This window comes from Pipra filicauda, unplaced genomic scaffold, assembly GCF_003945595.2.
Source record: "Pipra filicauda isolate LSUMZ 115617 unplaced genomic scaffold, ASM394559v2 scaffold327_size997775_pilon, whole genome shotgun sequence".
NCBI lineage: Eukaryota > Metazoa > Chordata > Aves > Passeriformes > Pipridae > Pipra > Pipra filicauda.
In genome coordinates this window covers 244,871-262,404 of record NW_024104451.1, presented here as the reverse complement: position 1 = coordinate 262,404, position 17,534 = coordinate 244,871, and the positions used below count along the sequence as shown (strand labels likewise).

At 53.7% G+C, this 17,534-nt stretch overlaps 1 protein-coding gene across 2 annotated transcripts in view; it reads left to right on the top strand.

Annotated features, from left to right (window-relative positions):
* Positions 1 to 17,420, top strand: part of L3MBTL1 (L3MBTL histone methyl-lysine binding protein 1) — a 30,853-nt gene extending 13,433 nt beyond the window's left edge. Inside the window, exons 9-23 of one of the 2 annotated variants that reach the window (XM_027740456.2) lie at positions 333 to 424; positions 1,028 to 1,132; positions 1,906 to 2,041; positions 2,568 to 2,659; positions 3,693 to 3,844; positions 4,819 to 4,895; positions 5,340 to 5,425; positions 5,970 to 6,080; positions 6,345 to 6,459; positions 6,706 to 6,805; positions 9,413 to 9,610; positions 9,930 to 9,976; positions 10,876 to 11,033; positions 12,039 to 12,101; positions 13,008 to 17,420. In XM_027740456.2, coding sequence (XP_027596257.1) covers positions 333 to 424; positions 1,028 to 1,132; positions 1,906 to 2,041; positions 2,568 to 2,659; positions 3,693 to 3,844; positions 4,819 to 4,895; positions 5,340 to 5,425; positions 5,970 to 6,080; positions 6,345 to 6,459; positions 6,706 to 6,805; positions 9,413 to 9,610; positions 9,930 to 9,976; positions 10,876 to 11,033; positions 12,039 to 12,101; positions 13,008 to 13,142 — 1,667 coding nt within the window. In that variant the 3' untranslated portion in view covers positions 13,143 to 17,420. Of the gene's footprint in view, positions 1 to 332; positions 425 to 1,027; positions 1,133 to 1,905; positions 2,042 to 2,558; positions 2,660 to 3,692; positions 3,845 to 4,818; positions 4,896 to 5,339; positions 5,426 to 5,969; positions 6,081 to 6,344; positions 6,460 to 6,705; positions 6,806 to 9,412; positions 9,611 to 9,929; positions 9,977 to 10,875; positions 11,034 to 12,038; positions 12,102 to 13,007 lie in introns of both variants that reach the window. The other variant, XM_027740455.2, reaches the window with a different exon arrangement.
* Positions 17,421 to 17,534: the final 114 nt, after the last annotated feature.

The window sequence follows — 17,534 nt, the reverse complement described above, 5'->3', positions numbered from 1 at the left end:
GAAGGGATCTTGAAGCTCATCTCATTTCAACCTCCCTGCCATGGGCAGGGGCACCTTCCGCTAGACCAGGTGCCTTACTAGGACATGGTACAGTGACAGAGGACATTCAGGGCATGGAGACTCCTGGTTCTGTCCTTCCTCGCACACTGGCCAAGTTTGCTGGAGAAGAGGTGGTGATAGGATGGTGCTGAGCTTCGCAGGGATGCAGGACTGTGTGTGAGAGCGGGATGGCCCCAGCGGGACCCGCCTGCCCTCGGCACTGCCTGGAGGCAGCAGGGCTGGGGCTGGAGCAGCCTCTCAGCAGCGTTTGTGTGCGTTTGTGCTGCGCTCAGGTGCCAGTGAGGAGAAGAAAGAAGGCTGGTCTTGGGCGTCCTACTTGGAGGAGCAGAAAGCTGTCGCTGCCCCTTTAGATCTCTTCCAGGATGTGAGTTGGGATTTTCCTGTCTTTTTCCCTCTTTCATCTTCTCTGTTCTTTCCCTTCCCCCCCACCCCCCTGCCTCCTCCTTCTCCTCTCTTTTTTGCTTCGGTATTTTGTGGGATTGGGCAATATCAAGCTCCCATTGCCACCTGGAGGTGATTGGTCATCTGATTTGCCTGGAGTCCCACTCCCCAGCAGGGTGCTGTTCCCCATCCCAAGCACCCCACCTTTTCCTAGGACACCCCTGTGACTCTGGCATTGTGGAGCCTTTCCAGCCCTTCCTGGAAGCCAGGTGTGGTCTCTCCTGAGGCCACATTGCTGTGCTGCACCCCTGCTCCCAGGCGTCCAACTGCCAGGGTGCCCCACTCCCCCCAGCTGCGGCTTTTAGCCCAGAGGCACTGCCAATAGGAAGAGATGCAAACCCACAAGGACATAGAGCAATGTGTTTTTCTATGGGAAAAGAATTAAAATTTGGATGACAACATAACCTGTGGCCCATAGTCTCCTGGTCCCAGGAGCTCCCATTGCCTGGTGGTTGCTCCTCAGGCTGGTTCTAGACTCAGCTCCCTGCGTTGGTTTTTTACGTTGTAGTTTAATTTTTGTTTCCAGTACCAAGTAGCTTCCCAGCACAAGAATGGCTTTAAAGTGGGGATGAAGCTGGAGGGGATTGACCCACAGCACCCATCTATGTACTTCATCCTGACCGTGGCTGAGGTAAGGTGCCTGCCATGTTCGTGGGTTCTTTGGACTCTGGGGCAGGGAAGGTGCTGCTACCTGGCCTATGGAAGAGATGGATGGAGTTGGTGCCTTTGCCTGCCTGTTGCTGCAGGAGATGAGCTGGTGCTCATCCTGTTTGTTTGGACAAACAAACAGGTTTGTTCTCTGCCAGCTCACAGGGACAGGACACGGCGCCATGGAGCTGCTGTCATGTCCTGGCCTAGTTGGTCTCTCCATCCCCCTGACACAGCAGGTCATGAGGGGAGGGGTTGTGGTGATGGCAGCAGCTTCTTATCTTTGTGCTGATGCCCCTAGGACATTCTCTTGAGATGGAACGTATGGAGGCATCCCATTGCTCTTCCTTTTATCTGTGTGGGCTCTCCACTCAGCCATGTAGCAGTCAAACCAGACTCGCCTCATGGTGCTTCCCAGGCATTTAGCCAAAATCTCTGCACCAGCAGGTTCCCCAGGTGCAGAAAAGGGAATCTTTGCACTTGCTGGATCCAGGAAGTTGCCCCACCATGACATTTTGTGCACCAACCTGAACATCCCTTCTTTGGGCTGGCTTGTGCTGGCCTTGCACTGACCTTGTTCCGGGCTGGGCACCCTTTGGTGGCTTGTGCCTCCTGCTTTGGGCACTGGCCTGTGATTGACTCTTGGCTTCTCAAGGCAATATAAGCTGAGATGGTGTGTGGGAGGGGTGGGGCATGTGACGCTCAGCCAGGTAGAGCAGCAGGTTTCCATGATCCTTTCCCTTTCCCTTCTGGTAGGTGTGTGGTTACCGGATGCGCCTCCACTTTGATGGCTACTCCGAGTGCCATGATTTCTGGCTGAATGCTGACTCTCCCGACATCCACCCTGCTGGCTGGTTTGAGGAGACAGGGCACAAACTCCAGCCCCCCAAAGGTAAGGAGTTATCTTGTCTTGGGTGTTGGGTCCTGGTGAAGGAGGGGGGTGAACAGTAGGGCCAAATGTAGAGCATCAGGTGGGGATAGGGTGGCTCCATGGGGACCAGGAGGGATGCTGCTCGGATACTGGCCCAGAAGGGATACTTGGGGTGGGGGAGGGTTCCACAGGACAACCTGTGTCTTACAGGCACCTGAAAGAAACAGACCTGTCTCTTGTTCACATTTTGGGGCAAAGCCCTGTTGGATGTCCCATTGCCAGGCTGGAGTCAGCAGACGGGAATGATTTTCTCTGTGCAGGAGCTGCACTATGGATTTCCACTGCTCACGTTTCATAACACCCCTTCAAAACCAGCCATTGGGCCTAAGCCGTGGGCTTTGGGCATCCCAGGGCTTCTGTGGATCCTCTTTGCCCACAGCAGGACATGCCTGGCAGGATGATGCCGGGTCAGGTATGGCCAGGCTCACCCTCACCACCTCCTGACTGTGAACTCACTGCTCTCATTTCTCTTCCTGAGGGGTTGTAGGTTATAAGGAAGAAGAATTCAGCTGGACAAACTACCTGAAGTTAACAAAGGCTCAGGCAGCTCCTAAGCACCTCTTCTTGGTCCGAAACACTGTGAGTAGCAGCATCTCCTTCCTACCAGAGCCTACAGGTTCAGGTGTGAGTTTTCTGCTCCAGCTGAGCAAAATGCCTCTGCCAGCACTGGCCTTTGCTCTGTTCACCCCACACTTCTCAAGCCCACAGCGCAGAGGGCCAGCAGTGTGTACTGCTGGCTGTGGCACACTTTGCTACTCAGGATCTGTAGCTTGAACGCTAGTTTGGTGTGCCCAGAATTGGTGCTGGTCTGATTCACTGTTTCATCCAGGTTGGTCTAATGGACAGCTAAACGTGTTACAGAAGTATTGGTAAGGAGAAGTAACTGTTACTGTCAACAATTATTTTGCTAAAAAAAAAAAATCAGTTAATGTTTCATAATTCGTTTGTCTATTAATGTATGTTCACTGTTTATGTGTCTGACTATTTTTTTCACACGGAAGCTTGGTGAAGGGAAGTGGGAATGTAGCAGAGTGCAAAATGCTGATCATTTCTTCGTCAGCTGCAGAGGAAACTCAGCCTGTTGATAAATCAGCCTCTCTAAGTTATTTATTGTGTCTCAAACCTGCTGTTCATTGCTGCAACAATTCCACCAGCGTGTATGATGCAGGATTTTACACAGATTTTGGATCCAAGAAATAAGGGCTAGGAAGGGAGAAGGGCCCATCCCAGCTGCTCCTGCCATGTCTAGGGCATTGGTCACTGCTGACACTGAAGGACTGTGACCTCAAACAAATGTTTTGTGACAAAATGGGAACTAATGTCAGTTGGAGGCTGTTTTTCTCTTGGAGGTTACTGTTTATCGAAGATTCTGAGGATCGGAAGATCACTTTTCCTCTTTCTTTGTGTGGCCAAGCTGAGTTACTTACCCTCTGCCTCTTTCCTTGGATACACAGCAGGGTACTGCCCTACTGGGAGCCTGAGTGGTCCTGGGCCTGCCTGGAGGCCAGAGAGGGTCTGGTTTTGGGAGGGTTTGGGCAGGTGCCTCCTTGCAGCAGGCAAGGGAAGTGTTGAGGAAGGAGCTGTGCTGCAGCTTGCCCCTCTCTCCTGCCAGCACAAGGCTTCTCCAGGCTTCGAGGTGGGCATGAAGCTCGAAGCTGTGGACCGCATGAACCCTTCCCTGATCTGTGTTGCCACAGTGACTGACGTGGTGGACAATCGCTTTTTGGTGCACTTTGACAACTGGGATGATACTTATGACTACTGGTAAGTGCACAGAGGCTCCTGGAGTGCCAGTGGTGGGGAGACACCCTGCCACTGCTTCAGCAAGAGTGACGGGGTGCTTGGGAATGCATGGGACAATCCCAACATGCTGCTGCAGAGAGGCCATGAGCGGTCCAGGGAGGCAGAGGGTCACCCTCCTGTTCTGGGGGACAAACCTTTACCTGATCCATGTCACCTTGTGGAATGTTGCCATGGCTTGTAGCTGACATGGGGCAAAGACAGGCACGATCTCATGCTGTGGGCTCAGCCTGAAACCTACTTGGGAGACAGGGTCACCTGCACTTCAGAGACTGAAGGCCTTGATCTTAAAAAGCAGTTCCTGTGCCTGTAGGCAGGGGACTGTGGCCAGGATGGGGAGATGTCCCAGTCAAGGCTGATTAAGGCCAGTTAAAATGGCCAGTTAGCACAGCCACGGTCCTAAGAACAGCTTCTTAGCTTTGTGGTTGGAGCCCTCTGACCTTCTCTTCTCACCCCAAGGGGCTGTGGGACTGCAGCAGGTTCTGTCCCCGTCTGGTGCTGGGCAGCTGCCTGCTCTATCCCAGGGCAGACCTGCAAAGCAGTATCTCCTGAGGGTGCCGTGACTGCTGTGACTGACTGGGAGCCATACTGGAGACATGAGCCCACCCAACTACCCTTGTCTCACTGCTCCAAGCTCTGGAGGGTGTGTTCTGCCTCCCTACTTGCAGCAAAGGGCTGCCGTTCCCTGGGCAGAGGCATGTGCCTGGGCCTGCCCCTCTGAGCTGAGTTCCCCGCTCTAGCTCTTGCCTTGCTGGGCCCTGGAGTTCCCTGGGTCACTCAGGGACAAGAGTGCTGGAGAAAACCTCAGTTTCTGCAGGGGCTTTTGCTGGTGGTGCAGGTCTGAGGGTGCTGCCACGTATCCTTCCCTGGGCCCCCACAACCCATGGTGATGAGCTGGGTATTTCAGCCCTGTGTAAGAGCTTGGATGTGTTTTCTAGGTGTGACCCCAGCAGTCCATACATCCACCCAGTTGGATGGTGTCATGAGCATGGCAAACCCCTCACACCTCCTCAAGGTGAGTCAGTAGCCTGGGAGTGCATCCCTTGGGGACAGGCTTTTCAGGGTGGCATGGGGGTCCTGGGGGCACAAACCCCATGATCCTTGCTTATTTGCAAGCCCAGACAGTTTCCTTCAGCAAGGCCACAGCCAGGGAGGCAGCATGTACCTGCCAAGGCTCCTGTACACACATTCAGGTGCAGCATGGTGGCTGTGTTGGGCCAAGTCTCCCCACTCAGAGAGACAAGGAGGACCCAAGCTGTCTGTGCACACCCAGATGTTTTCTGCTTCCTTGTATCCTGGGTTTCATGGTACATGAGAAAATAGTAGCACTTCTTGATGTCTCTCAGGTTCCTGTGTGCCTGGCACAGACTTGGTTGGCCCTTGAAGGCAGTGGGATATTCTGAGGTACTTGCTGTTTTCCTGCAAGGGTGTCTCACCTTCTGCATCTTCCCCCTTCCAGATTATCCTGACCCTGACAACTTCACCTGGGAAAAGTACTTGAAGGAAACTGGAGCATCTGCTGTCCCAGCTTGGGCCTTTAAAGTGGTGAGTGCCACATCATCTGCTTCACCCCACCTCAGCAGGAATTTGGGCTGTCTCCGTAGCTAGGTTTTTTATGAGAAGTCCAGTGATGTTCCATGTGCTCCTGCCACAGGCCTGGGCTTTGGATCTACACTCAAGGCTCAGAAGTCAGGGCAAGTAGTGGGAAAAATTAGAAGTGTGACATCCCTTTGGCTAGACAGAAGCTGGGCGATGGGAAATAATTTAGGTTTGCTTGATTAGTGTTTCTCTCCAACTGCACCACCAGCAGCTGCATCCAGCCAAGTGTGGTTGCAATATAGATCCCCAAAATGTTTCTCTTAGAGACCTTCTTCCCTGGGGCAGCTTCCCTATCTTGTTAAAACACAGCTCAGATTCAGGAGGCCTGTTCCCACTCTCTCCTGTTGCTGCTGTGATCTGGGATGGCTTTTCCCCAGCCAGGCCAGGGCTTGAAACTGGGATTGAGGAGTACGCACTGCTGGGAAAGCTGCCAAGGGGTGCAGGAAGCCTGAAGAATGGCCCTGCTCCCTGCTGATCTGGGTTCTTACAGCGCCCACCCCATGGCTTCCTGGTCAACATGAAGCTGGAGGCAGTGGACAGGAGGACTCCTTCCTTCATCCGAGTGGCCAGTGTGGAGGATGTGGAAGATCACAGGATAAAGGTGGGTGCTGGAGGATCAGTGCTGAGCCTGTGTCCAGGCACTGTGCTGGCTTGCTTCTGCCCTTCCCTGCTCACTGGGAGTGGAGGTCTGTCAAAGCCTACTGTGCAGAGGTTGACAGGTCTCAGTAACTGGCTCCAGGAGTAGAGAAGAGCCTTGTGCTGCAGTTCAGCTCTATCCTGCTGCTTGCTGGCAACTTGGAAAGCTCCAGAGCTCCTCAGGGACGTGTCCTGCATTTTGAAGAGTGACCTCTGCTTGTTTTCCCAGATCCATTTTGATGGCTGGAGTCACATCTATGATTTCTGGATTGATGCGGATCATCCAGACATCCACCCCATAGGCTGGTGCTCAAAAACAGGACACCCACTGCAGCCTCCTCTCAGTAAGTCCTGCGCCTGTGTCAGTCCCTCATCGCAGGGCGCGAACACGCCAGACCCCCAATGTCACTGCCTGCACAGAAATGGGAGGGCGGGTGCTGGACATGGATGGGCAGAGAGGAAGGACCTTTCCACAGATTTGTCAGTTGGAAAAGTCCTCCCTGTTTAGGGCAGGCAGGGAGCCCAGTGCCCTGTCTCTGCCTGGGCTTGCAGCCATGAAAGTCTCTCTCCTGTTTCTCCTCCTGGTCTAGGGCCAAAGGAACCAGCCTCTTCTGCCCATGCAGGCTGCCCAACCCTGGGCTGCAAGAGCATCCCTCATACCAAGAGTTCAAAGTACAGCTTTCACCACAGGTGAGCTCCCCAGCACAGCTCAGAGAGGTACAGCTTCCCTGCCAGTCCATGCCAGCTCTTCTTCTACCACCCCCACCAGCATCCACTCCTTCCCTGCACCCACCCCATGCCTGTCTCTGCCCCCTGCTTTCCCCAGGCTTGGCCCCAAGGCAGCATGGAGCTCACAGCTGGTGTAACCCCCATGATCCTCTCCTGTGCCTGTCCTGTGGCACCCAGAGCCCTCTGGGGTGCCCTGTGTACCTGTGGGGACCTATAGGCTTCAGAGAGGACCATGTCTATAAGATGGTGTTCCCTGACACCAGCTGTGAGAACACTGTTCCTCCCATCCCTCATGGATGCCTTTCACTGTGAGGCTGAGCTGGGAAGTCCCAAGAAGGAACAGTGCATCTTCCCAGCTCAGGCAGTCACTTGCAGGACCTTTTCCACGGGATAACAGACTCAGTCTAGTGCCAACCTCAGTGCTAGGTTGGCATCAGAAGGAGCCAGTATGGTGAATCATAGAATAATGGAATCAGCCACGTTGGAAGGGACCTCTGAGATCATCAAGTCCAACCCTTGATCCAACCCTGCCGTGGTTACTAGACCATGGCACTGATGCCACATCCAGTCTCATCTTAAAAACCTCCAGGGGTGGAGAATCCACCACTTCCCCGGGCAGCCCATTCCAATGCCTGATTACCCTCTCTGTAAAGAATTTCTTCCTAATGTCTAACCTAAACCTCCCCTGGCAGAGCTTAAGACCATGCCCTCTTGTCTTACTGATGGCTGTCTGGGAGAAGAGACCAACTCCCACCTGGCTACAACCTCCTGTCAGGGCATTGTAGAGAGTGATGAGGTCTCCCCTGAGCCTCCTCTTCTCCAGGCTGAACAACCCCAGCTCCCTCACAGGACCTGTGCTCGAGTCCCTTCACCAGCCTTGTTGCTCTTCTCTGGACCTGCTCCAGCACCTTGACATCCTTCCTGAACTGAGGGGCCCAGAACTGGACACAGTACTTGAGGTGTGGCCTCACCAGTGCTGAGTCCAGAGGAAGAATCACCTCCCTGGACCTCTTGGCCACACTGTTCCTGATCCAGGCCAGGATGCCATTGACCTTCTTGGCCACCTGGGCACACTGCTGGCTCATGTTCAGCTTCCTGTCCATCCACACTCCCAGCTCCTTTTCTGCCTGGCTGCTCTCCAGCCACTCTGTCCCCAGCCTGTAGCGCTGCAGGGGGCTGTTGTGGCCAAAGTGCAGGACCCAGCACTTGGTCTTGCTCAACCTCATGCCCTTGGAATCAGCCCAACTCTCCAGCTTGTCCAGGTCCCTCTGCAGAGCCCTCCTGCCTTCCAGCAGATCGACACTCCCCCCCAACTTGGTGTCATCTGCCAATTTGGTAATGGTGGACTCAATCCCCTCATCTAAATCCTCAGTAAAGATATTAAACAGAACTGGGCCCAACTCTGATCCCTGGGGGACACCACTAGTGACCGGATCCCAGCTGGATGCAGCTCCATTCCCACCACTCTCTGGGCCCGGCCAGCCAGCCAGTTCCTGACCCAGCACAAAGCGCACCTGTCCAAGCCTTTTCCAGGAGTGTGCCATGGGAGACGGTGTCCAAGGCTTTGCTGAAGTCCAGGGAGACACATCCACAGCCTTCCCCTCATCTACCAGGCAGGTCACCTGATCCTAAAAGGAGATCAGGTTGGTCAGACAGGACCCTGCCCTTCCTAAACCCGTGCTGGCTGGGTCTGATCCCTTGTCCATCCTGTAGGTGCTGTGTGATTGCACTTAGAATGATCTGCTCCATAACCTTGCCACGCACTGGGGTCAGGCTGACGGGCCTGGAGTTTCCCGGGTCCTCCATCTGGCCCTTTTTGTGGATGGGCGTGACATTCGCCAACTTCCAGTCATCTGGGACCTCCCCAGTGAGCCAGGGCTGTTGGGAAATGATGGAGAGAGGCTTGGCGAGCTCTTCTGCCAGCTCCTCATCACCCTTGGGTGGATCCTGTCTGGTCCCATAGACTTGTGAGGATCCAAGTTGCTCAGCAGGTTACAAACTGTTTCCTCCTGGATTACAGGGGGGCTATTCAGCTTCTTATGTCTGTCTACAAGCTCCGGAAGCCAGCTGTCCTCAGGACAACCTGTCTTACTGTTGAAAACTGAGGTAAAGAAGCTGTTAAATACCTCAGCCTTTTTTTCATCTTTGATAGTTATATTCCCACCTATGTCCAACAGAGAATGGGGGTTTTCTTTGCCTCTCCTTTTGCTACTGATGTATCTGTAGAAAGACTTTTTGTTATCCTTAACAGAAGTGGCATTATCCATGAGGATGGGGAAGGCAGGTCTGTGATGTGAACCCCAATAACCTGCTTGTTCAGCACTGTGGTGACTTGTACAGGGTTATTGTGATGGCAAATGGACAAGTGCTTGTACCTGAAAAGACTGGGTGTGCCCTATCTGGGCACCCAGTGCCCTCACCTCCGGAATTTGGTCAGCACGTTTACTCTGCTTTTCATGATCAGGGCTATGGCAGCCCATGCTTGGGGGCAGAAGGGTGGCTCTGCTGGTTGGTCCCCCCATGCTGCTCCAAGCTGGGTCCAATGCTTGTCTCCCCTCTGTTCTCTAGGAAGTGCCCCACACCGGGCTGCGATGGGTCAGGACACGTGACAGGGAGATTCACAGCCCATTACTGCCTCTCAGGGTGCCCGCTGGCAGAGAAGAACCAGGGCAGGCTGAAGGCTGACTTGTCTGACACCGAGGCCTCAACTCGCAAGAGGAACCTGATGGGCTTCTCTCAGCGAAAGAAATCTCGGCACCACGGGAGGTAGGAGCACACCCAGTAAGCTGCATGCAGGGCCCCTGTGCCACCACTACCTGCCATGGGAGGGATACCCCCAGTCAGAGAGGCTCCTTGGCCTTGGGGCAGCACGGTCGCTGGCAGCTGGCCTCGGTCCTTTCAGCTCTGTTGGGCACTTCTCTTGGTTTTATTTCCCACATTTTCTGTCTTTAGCTGTCAACTCTTTGGGTGAGGGTCCAAGTGGTAATCCCTGCTCCCACTGCTGAGGCATTGCTCTGTGCGGTGTGGAGGAGGGCCCTTGGGCCAGTCCCAGCCCTGTTGGACATCAGTCTTCCTGTCTCTTTAGAGGGAGACCTCCAAAGTACCGGAAGATCCAGCAGGAAGACTTCCAGAGTAAGTGCCGTCTTCTGCCACAGTGTCATTGCAGGGCTGGTAGAGCTGGGGTGGTGGCTGCTGGGGGCAGGTCTCCCTTGGCTAACACAGGTCCGTCCCAGTGAGGGGCTTGTGGTCGACTGCCAGAGTTGATCATCGACAAGGAATGTTCCTGCCTCATACCAGAGCTCTGTTAGCTCCCTCAAGCATGGCTCTTGGATTATGCCTGCGAATCTTTGAGTGATTTAGGGCAGGGAATAAGGATCCTCTCTATGGCAGTGTACTTTCTGCAGTGCTTTGTCCTCTTCAGACAGGGATAATAGGATGCTGTGCCACAAAATTTCAGTGTGGTTGTGAAATGCCAAGTTATTGCTGCTGCACAGAAACTGATGCTGAACAGTTTCCGTGGTCTTTAGTTCTGATGTCTGACAGAAGTAGATGCCTGACATTTATCCCAGCCAGTCTCCATTTTACCATGGGCCATCTACCCTAGTGCTAGGGGTGAATGAAAAAGAGCTTTACTTGGGAGCCATCCTTGACTCCTTGGAGCAGAGAGCAAGTGAAAACCTTTGTTAAAAACGTGAAATGAACTGGATTATATGGGAAGGAGTTCTGGTGTGAAATTTGATACATAAACCTAGTTCAGTATAGAAAATGAATGATTGAAGGTGGTGAGAACAGGGCAAAACCAAGCTTGTCTCTAAACTTCTATCCCCAGTCCCACCAAACAGAACACTAGGATACACTGATATCCTAGTAAATCAGGGGACAACCCATAGCTCTTGATACCTGGACCTATCAGACCATCTGCTGCCACCCCTTGGCCCTCCCCTGGGCAAGGCTCTCCCCAAGGCTTGTAGGATATGATGGGATGTTCTCGGCCTTCTACCTCGTATCACATCTTGCATTTGTATCCCCAGCTATTTCTTCAGACAGCATGCACCAGTCTCTCTTCATGTCCGCCCTGTCTGCCCACCCCGACCGCTCCCTGTCTCTGTGCTGGGAGCAGCACTGCAAGCTGCTGCCAGGGGTGGCTGGCATCACAGCAGCCATGGTGGCCAAGTGGACCATTGATGAGGTGAGATGGTTTGGAACTCTTCATGCTGGCCCCTGGTCCTCTGGCATGGCTGGGAGCACCTGCCTAGCTGTTCAGAACTACGGCAGATGCTCCAGGCATGCAGGGGCTTCAGTGGTCACTCCTCTGGGCTACTGAGGAGATGGTCCACTGGACACGCTGGTGAGGGGCACAAGCCCTGAGGACAGCTCTTGGGAAGCACATGCAGAACAACCAGGTTCTCACTTGAATATGACACTTCCCCAGGCCCAGGGCAGGCAGGTGGAGACAAATAGCAGTCGCTTAATTTAGCACGTTACAATTTTCCAAAGTTTCACCTTTGCCAAGTTAAAAAATTAAAGCTCAGACTCTGCAGATAAGCAGTGCCTGTTTTGTCTGAAAGAGAAATATTTACCTCAGATTCTTCATCATCACCTTCATTCACTTTCTTGGACATTTATGATGGCCCCTCTTAAGGCCTGAGTAGCTGGAGGAGCTCTGGCACCAGGCCCAGCAGCCAGCCCTGCCTGATCTCAGGCACTGGAACAGGCTGCCCAGGGCAGAGGTGGAGTCACCATTCCTTGAAGTGTCCAAAAGCGGTGTGGATGTGGCATCTTGGGGCCATGGGTTAGTGGTGGGCTTGGCAGTGCTGGGTTAATGGTTGGACTTGATGATCCCAGAGGGCTTTGCCAATCTTAACAATTCCCTGATTTTCCCATTAGCCCCTGGGTGCCTCTCTCCTTCCCCAGCCCCTCAGTGGGAATCCTCTCACTGTGCTGGAGGTGCTTGTTGCAGATGAAGCTGCTGAAGCATTTGCTGTTCTGGGGCCAGGGGAGGCCAGTGTCTGTGCCTGGATCCAGGGGTGGGCTCTGGGCATGGGAGGGTGAAGCAATTGCAGCCTTTGTCCCAACAGCCACGTGGCACCTTAGAGGGCACAAAATGCCTCTGTAGCAGTGAGGGTGTGGGCTCAGGGTGCTCTCCAGTCAGAGCCATTGCTCTGTCTTGACATTTTTCTCCATTTACTCCAAGGTGTTTAGCTTTGTTCAGACTCTGACGGGTTGTGAGGACCAAGCCAAGCTCTTCAAGGATGAGGTGAGGAGGGCTGTAGGATGAGAGCAGGTGGCCAAGGACAGCTGTTTGCCAACAGGGCTGGGAGGAATTGGCCAGTGGCCTTCCTGGAGTGGACTGCTGCTGGATGCTGAGGGTGCATCCAGCATGGGGCAGTGATCCCGCCCTGCAGCCCCACTGCTCTCGAGTGTGCAGCTGTCTGGCTGTGCAGATATGGGGCAGGAGGAGAACTGTGCTGCCCTCTTCTCCCGGCAGGGGGAGGGAGGGCCCCACTGAGATTGGGATGGGGGAATAGGAGGAGGATCGTGCTGCAACCTTAATAACACCATCACCTCCTGAGGGAAGCTGCTTCCTCCTCACCCTTTCATCTTCCCCCATCTGCACTCTCTCACCAGTACAGTGGTTGGGTGGCATTGCTGTTTGTCAACCAGAGTTGATGTTTTTTGACCCCTCTGTGGCTCTGAAACCCAGGGTAAGCTGATGCTGGGCATGCTGGGGACACCCACTGTCCCACGGCCTGTTTGTAAATGGCCCCTGTGCTTTAAGGGTAGCTCAGGCAGGCAAAGCTGAGCTGGGGGCAGCCTCCAAGTGTGCCAGGACCTGGAGCAGGGAATGGATGTGTGTTTGCCTGATGTCTCTGTGCTGTACCCTTTGGGCTCCAGTGCAGAATCCCAGCCTGGCTGCAGTGTGAGCTGCTGGGACGGCCCCTGGAAGGGCCTTTCCCCCTGTGCCCTGTTCCTGGGCACACAAGCTCCCAGCTGTGGTTTATCTGGGGCAGTGTGGGAGTGCTGTGGGTGGGCCCTGTCCGGCTCTCTGGACTCACCTGTAAGTGGGACTGTGCAGATTCTCAGGTCGTGCTTGTGCTGGCTGTCCCTAGGAATGCCAGCCTGGATTTTTGGTGAGTGCCTTTGTTCCTGCTCTCCTCCCCAGATGATCGATGGTGAGGCGTTCCTCTTGCTGACGCAGGCTGACATAGTCAAGATTATGAGTGTCAAGCTGGGCCCAGCACTCAAGATCTACAATGCCATCCTCATGTTCAAGAACGCTGATGACACCTTAAAGTGACTTTTCTTGGCCCGATCAGGACCCTCCCTCAGCATTGGTGCTGCCAAACTGTCTGGTCAGGACAGAGATCCCCCCAACCAACCACAGCTTGTCATGTCCTGCTCATGTCCTTTCAGATGCCACACCTCTGCTCTCTCACCACTCCCTCTCCCATCTTCTTCCCTCCACACTGCCCTTTTCTTCCAGTGCTGGGTACAGGCTGACCCCAGGCCTCGGGGGTGGCTGCAGGGATGGAGGGTGGCCTATCTGAGCACCACAGATGCCCCCATGTCCTGCTGAGACTGCACTGGTTCAGAAAGTGTTGAGGGATGAGGGACCACTGTGGAGGGTAGGGACTGAAACCACTACTCCACTCACCCAGACATGGGAAGGGACTGACTGCCTGTGTCTGTGCTCGCAACCATTGAGGGGCTGTTCTTGCCTTTGCTCAGCAGCTGAGAGAGATTTGGGTTTTTTCCCTTACTATGATCCTGTGGCGAGGCTCGTGCTGACACCATTCCCAAGGGACACTCCCAAGGAGCTTCTCCTCATTTTGCCTTTTCTTCTGAATTCTTTTGACTTTTTAAGCCCAGATGATGACTTTGCTTTGCCCCTTTGCTGCACTGGAAACCAGCGGCCACCTCTTGCCCCTTCAGGAATCAGGTGTCCTGGCTGCTGCTCTGCCCACGACCAGCACCTGTTCTCTCTTCCTCTTTCCTGTAATGCAGCAGCCTTAGGGCCCTGCAGGGCCAGGGCTGGCTGGGGGCAGAACAGACTCTGTTTCTTCTTGAGCTTCAGACTGTTTTGTCCAGCACTTCTCCCGGAGAAAGGATGCTTGGATAACTTGTTCCCCTCACAGCAATTAAAGAGTTCTCTGCAAAGGAGAGTTGGGCCCTCTTTGGTCCATGTATTAGGAGCAAGGCGCTCTAGAGTGGAGGCAGCTGTGAAGGACAAGATGCATCCACTGCTCCACAGTCACCTCTGAAGGTGTTCCTGAGTTGGCTGACTCAATCCTGCCAAACTGCCTTCTCCCCATTTTATACCCTCACAAGGCACCCAGGTTTTGCTGTCTGAAGAGCTGGATCCTCTGCTGTCCCTGGATCCCTTACATGCAGAGCTAAAAGAAACACAGCACTTAACTGGTTTGTTTCTGTCCTTTTTGGAACGTAGCACCTGTTCAACAAGGCTACAGGCACTTTGGGAATGTTCATGTAGTGCTGTCCCTTGTAATGGAAGAGAGACCAAGAGTGCTAGGGCTGCAAAGCCAGGAAAGCCAACATGCCTGGGGGTCCTCAGAGAGTCCCTGTGCCTCCTGGCAGCACCCATGCTGCTCTCCATGATCCATCATCCTGTGTGTGCCTACTGTGGGAGCCGTTGGAGCAGTGCAGTGCTGGAGGACGGCTACCTGCCCACAGGCTCTCCATAGTCTGCAGCAATGTGATCCCAGTCCCATGTTCACTTTCTTTTCCATTCCTAGGAACGACATATCAGTAGCAAAACAATCTCCCCCTTTCCCAGTGCTCAAAGACAGGGATGAAGAGATGTGAGCAAGTGTACCAGCAAGATGTCCTGGAGCAGCACTGCCTTGAGAGCCGCTGTCACCCCTGGGTCAACCTGTTCAAGGCTTCCAATGGAAATGTAGCATTTTGACTCTGTTTATTGAATATTTGGGGTCACACTTGACCTGCTCTTGAAACGTCTGCCACTTGCTCTTCACGCAGGACTTGCAACTGGTCCATGTCTTTGTTTTGTCAAGGCTTGGGTTTGATTTAGGCAGCTTTCCCTCTCTTTTCCCTGTGGTCGGCTGGGGGGGATCTTTCCATCTCTTCAAGCACTGCAGTGTGGCAAGCTGTGGAGAGAGGGAGTGGTAAGGAACAGCTGTGCCCCTGGTTCCCACAGCCGCTCCCCACAACACACTTTGTCTGCAGTAATGGTCCTTAAGGTGGTCTCTTCATTTGATGGAGAGTCTCTTTCTGGGCCACTGTGGGCTGGGGAAGAAGAGGAGGAGCCCTGGGACCTTCAGCTGTGAGACTGCAAATGATGCTGAGACCTCTCCAGATGTGATCAGGCACAAAAATAGCACTGGACATGGCTATTGAGTTTAGAAGGAAATGTCTTATGAAAGCATCCTGTTTTCATCTTCTCCATTCCCATGTGTGAAGTTATTCCTTCTGTTGGGGAAGGGACTAAGCACCGTCCCAGGGTGCTGGAGAGGAGCTGCTACCCAGGCATCAGATCTGAAACTAGTGTGAAGGATGAAGAACCTTGTGTCTCACAGGGCTGCCTGGGAGAGCAGAGGTGGTGGGAAGCTTAGAAGGTCCTGATGAAGGGGAATAGGAGGCATGAGCCAAGCCCTGGCTGGACCACAAGTCTGGGTACAACCAATACCACTAGCTCTTGCTCTGCTGTTGGGTGCAATCAAGCCATGCTCTGCCTGGGCCCCAGCAAAACAGGCAGAGCTGCATCTCCACACTGTGCCAACCATGGCACTGCCTGACCTGGGCTCGAGAGCAGACACAAAATGAACAGGATTGCCAGGGTGCTGCCCCTTGGCTGGGGGGTCTGGCTGCACAGCTGGAGCCCAGGTCTCCACTGGGTCTGAGCTCTGCACAGGAAGCAACTGTCAGGAACACCAGCTCCACAAGAAGGGTGATGAGAGATCTGAGAGTGTGTGTCACACACCTGCAGAATTGAGCATCACTTCATCAGCCTCTCAGGCTCACTCGGCCACTGGGGTACAAAGCTGCTGGATTCATCTGGGTGAGGGAGTTACAGGGTTTGTAGGTGGTCAAGGGCTATTTACTGTTAAAACTTATAACCTCCTCGTGTCCTTTAAAACTAAACCCAAAGGATCGTGTGTGTACATGTGGATGGGTGTTTGTGGGAGTACCATGACACCATTCCCCTGCTGTTGGTGTGTCACTCTTTCAGGGTGGTCTCTGTGGCTGTGAAGGTAGCAGATGCCTGTCACAGGATCTCAGGTGATGTGTCCTTCATGAGCAGTTGTCCCTGGTCCAGCAAGGAAGCCAGAAGAAGGAAGGTTTGCTGTACCGCTGGCCTTGGCAAGTCCTCCATCCCCACAGAGCATTGAGTGGGAGTCCCCTATCAGGAACCATCAAGGACAGCTGTGACCAAGGCAGAAGCACCAAAGTTTTTTGTCCTTACCCTGTTGCCGGACCAGATTGCTCACAGGGATGTTCACTGCTGTGTCACTAAGAAGCCAGAGAGGAAAGTGGGGCTGGGTCTGGCCCACAAGTTCCTCTCTGGGACCCTTCTGAGAGATGTGACCGCAGCCAAAATTTCTAAGTCAATGAAGAGTTTTTGAAGTCAAATGTTTTTTTGACTGGAGGCCCTCAAGCCTATGTTTCTGCCATTCCTGCCCCTGCAACTGGTGCTGGTGGGGCTTAGCTGGAGCCATGGGAGAGGTCCCACCAAATGCACCAGCCTCAGGCATGGGGTGTCTTCTGGGGGGGCTGATCTGGGGCTGACTCTGGGTGCATGGGAGCAGTTGGAGCCTCTTGGAAAAGTGTTTCTCCCTCCTCATGGAAACGGGCAGCATTGGGACACTGTGAGCCAAGGTCTCTGTTTCCATGAGAGCAGCCAGCCTGAAGCTCAGCAGGCTGAAGCTTTGTGCCTGCCCCGCCAGAGCACAGCTGCCCACCCCTGCCTTCCTCTGCTGATTTCCATGGCGATCACTAGCACTCTTAGAAAAGAAAAACCCCCTCCAAATTATCCAGGAGGGTCGAGGGCTTAGGGCAGCTGCTGTCTGCAGAGGCACATCTGGGGCCATGAGTGCAGTGAGGGCATTGGAGAAGAGGAGGGAGCTGAGAGAGGGATGTGACTTGGCCAGTCCTGTTCCTCACTCCTCAGCCTCCAGGAGAGAACTCCTCAGGCGCGCAGAGGGAAAGACAAGAGGGCTGTAGCCAGGCTCCCTTCTTCCAGCCCTGACTTTCCCTCGGGGGCCTGAGCCTTCCTTGTCCTTGAAGGGAAAAATGGGGAGCATATTGTGGAAAGAGTGTGATTATGATAACAAAAGCTTTTTGCACTTTCATTCATTTTGCACTCTTTTTTAATTTCTTTTTTTCTGCGTTTTTGATATCGGCGCCTCCTTTTCATAACAAAAATCCTTTTGTTGTAGCCAGTGCAGCTATTCCAGAACTGTGTGTCCTAAGCGTACAGAGTTTTAAAGGCCCTATATATATAAATTTATAGTGGTGCAAAAGTAAATTTATATATGTAGATGAGGATGTGATGTGTTTCGTCAGTGTTTTAAAATAATAAACGAATGTAAGCAATGGAGGCCTCTGCAGTGGGAGCAGTCACTGCGCCACAAGAGCGGTCACTGTGCTCACGAGCGTGGTCACTGTACCGTGGCAGTGGTCACTGTGCCACAGGAGTGGTCACTGCGCAGGA